Raw genomic sequence first — 1,690 nt, 5'->3', positions numbered from 1 at the left:
GAGCCCGTGCATTGAGCCAGGCAAACCGAATCCTGTTGGTTTTGCTTTCCCTTTCCCTTCCCYTCCCAAGCCGTGAATTCCCCCAGTTCCCTGCAAACCTCGGTCTTGTTTAATGTTAAAAAGGAACACAAAAGCCCAGCAAAACCCGGCTTAGGGAGGTGTTCACCGCTCGGGTTTTTCCTGCCTGAAACCTTTGCAATATTCCSGTTCTCCAGGAGGAGGCTGAGGAGGAGAAATCCTTCCATTTGAAATTCCCACCCTGCCCATCTTCCCSTGGCTTTGCAGCGATGTTGTTAAAGCGTCTTTGGTGGCTCAGATTTTGTCAGCTCCAGAGGTTTCTGTTTCCTCCTGGCACCACAACCTGGCCGGCCAAACCCTCCTGACATCCCTGCAAGGGCTTTGGAGGGAGGGGAAGGGGGGTCTGAGAGAGGGGAAATGTCTGAGGGAGGGAAAAGGCTGGAAAAAAGGAGAAAATGAGAAAAGGCACCATTTTTGCTCTGTGCCAGCACTTGGTCGTCACTTGGGAGATGGGGAAATTCCTCCCTCCATTCCAGACCCCAAAATTGTTCCCTCCATTCCTGACCCCAAAATTCCTCCTTCTATTCCACACCCCAAAATTCCTCCCTCTATTCCAGACCCCAAAATTCCTCCCTCCATTCCAGACCCCAAAATTCCTCTCTCCATTCCAGACCCCAATCCTGCCCTGGGTTTTTGGGTGTGCTGTTTGCCCAGAGTTTTAAATGACAACAAAAGGCTTTTTTCCCCAAAACCTGTGGCTGGTTTTGCTTTCTGCTCTCCCCCACCAGCACTGATGCTCGTGGCTGGAATTGTTGGGTGATGCCATGGAGCAGCTCTGGCACCTTGGCACTGTCACTGACCCTGTGCCTCCTTCTCCTTTCAGTTTGGTGACCTCACATCCCTGTCCCCGACGCTGCTGGACAAAGGTACCTCGGGTTGGGATGGCCATGGGAGGGGGAAACTCGGGATGGGATGGGATGGGATGGGATGGGATGGGATGGGATGGGATGGGATGGGATGGGATGGGATGGGATGGGATGGGATGGGAACCCCACAATGGGATGGGAACCCTGGGTTGGGATGGGAATCCCACAATGGGATGGGAACCCCACAATGGGATGGGAACCCTGGGTTGGGATGGGAACCCTGGGTTGGGATGGGAACTCTGGGATGGGAACCCCCAGGCTGGGATGGGAACCCCACATTGGGCTGGAATGACCTTGGGATGGGATCCTGGGCTGGGATGGGAACCCCACATTGGGATGAGAACCCCAGATCGGGATGGGAACCCTGGACTTGGATGGGACCCCCAGGCTGGGATGGGAACCTTGGGATGGGATGAGAACCCCGCATTGGGATGGGAACCCCAGGCTGGGATGGGATCCCTGGACTGGAATGGGAACCCTGGATTGGGATGAGAACCCCGGGCTGGGATGGCCCTGGAAGGGGAACCCTGGGATGGGACCCTCGGGCAGGGATGGCTATGGAAGGGGGACCCCAGGCTGGCCGTGCTGGGGACAATCTGCTGGTGGCCCCGGTGGCCGCGCTGACACCCTGGCTGTCCTTTGCAGAGGACGGGGGCGAGCTGGGCGCCGAGGCGGACCCGGAGCGGGCGCTGGGGGAGCCGCTGGTGAAACGGGAGCGCAGCGAGCCCGGGCACTCCCTGCAGGAG

The 1,690-nt window shown here is 57.9% G+C and overlaps 1 protein-coding gene across 1 annotated transcript in view; it reads left to right on the top strand.

Annotated features, from left to right (window-relative positions):
* LOC130586289 (la-related protein 6-like) overlaps positions 1–1,690 on the top strand; it is a 17,195-nt gene that overhangs the window by 6,164 nt on the left and 9,341 nt on the right. The window contains exons 3-4 of the mRNA XM_057387064.1: positions 902–944; positions 1,590–1,648. Coding sequence (XP_057243047.1) covers positions 902–944; positions 1,590–1,648 — 102 coding nt within the window. The remainder of the gene's footprint in view (positions 1–901; positions 945–1,589; positions 1,649–1,690) is intronic.

The sequence above is a fragment of the Malurus melanocephalus genome, unplaced genomic scaffold (assembly GCF_030028575.1).
Source record: "Malurus melanocephalus ecotype Western Australia unplaced genomic scaffold, MMel_1.1 scaffold_1122, whole genome shotgun sequence".
In the NCBI taxonomy this organism is placed as follows: Eukaryota; Metazoa; Chordata; class Aves; order Passeriformes; family Maluridae; genus Malurus; species Malurus melanocephalus.
This window is presented reverse-complemented; position numbering and strand designations above follow the sequence as displayed.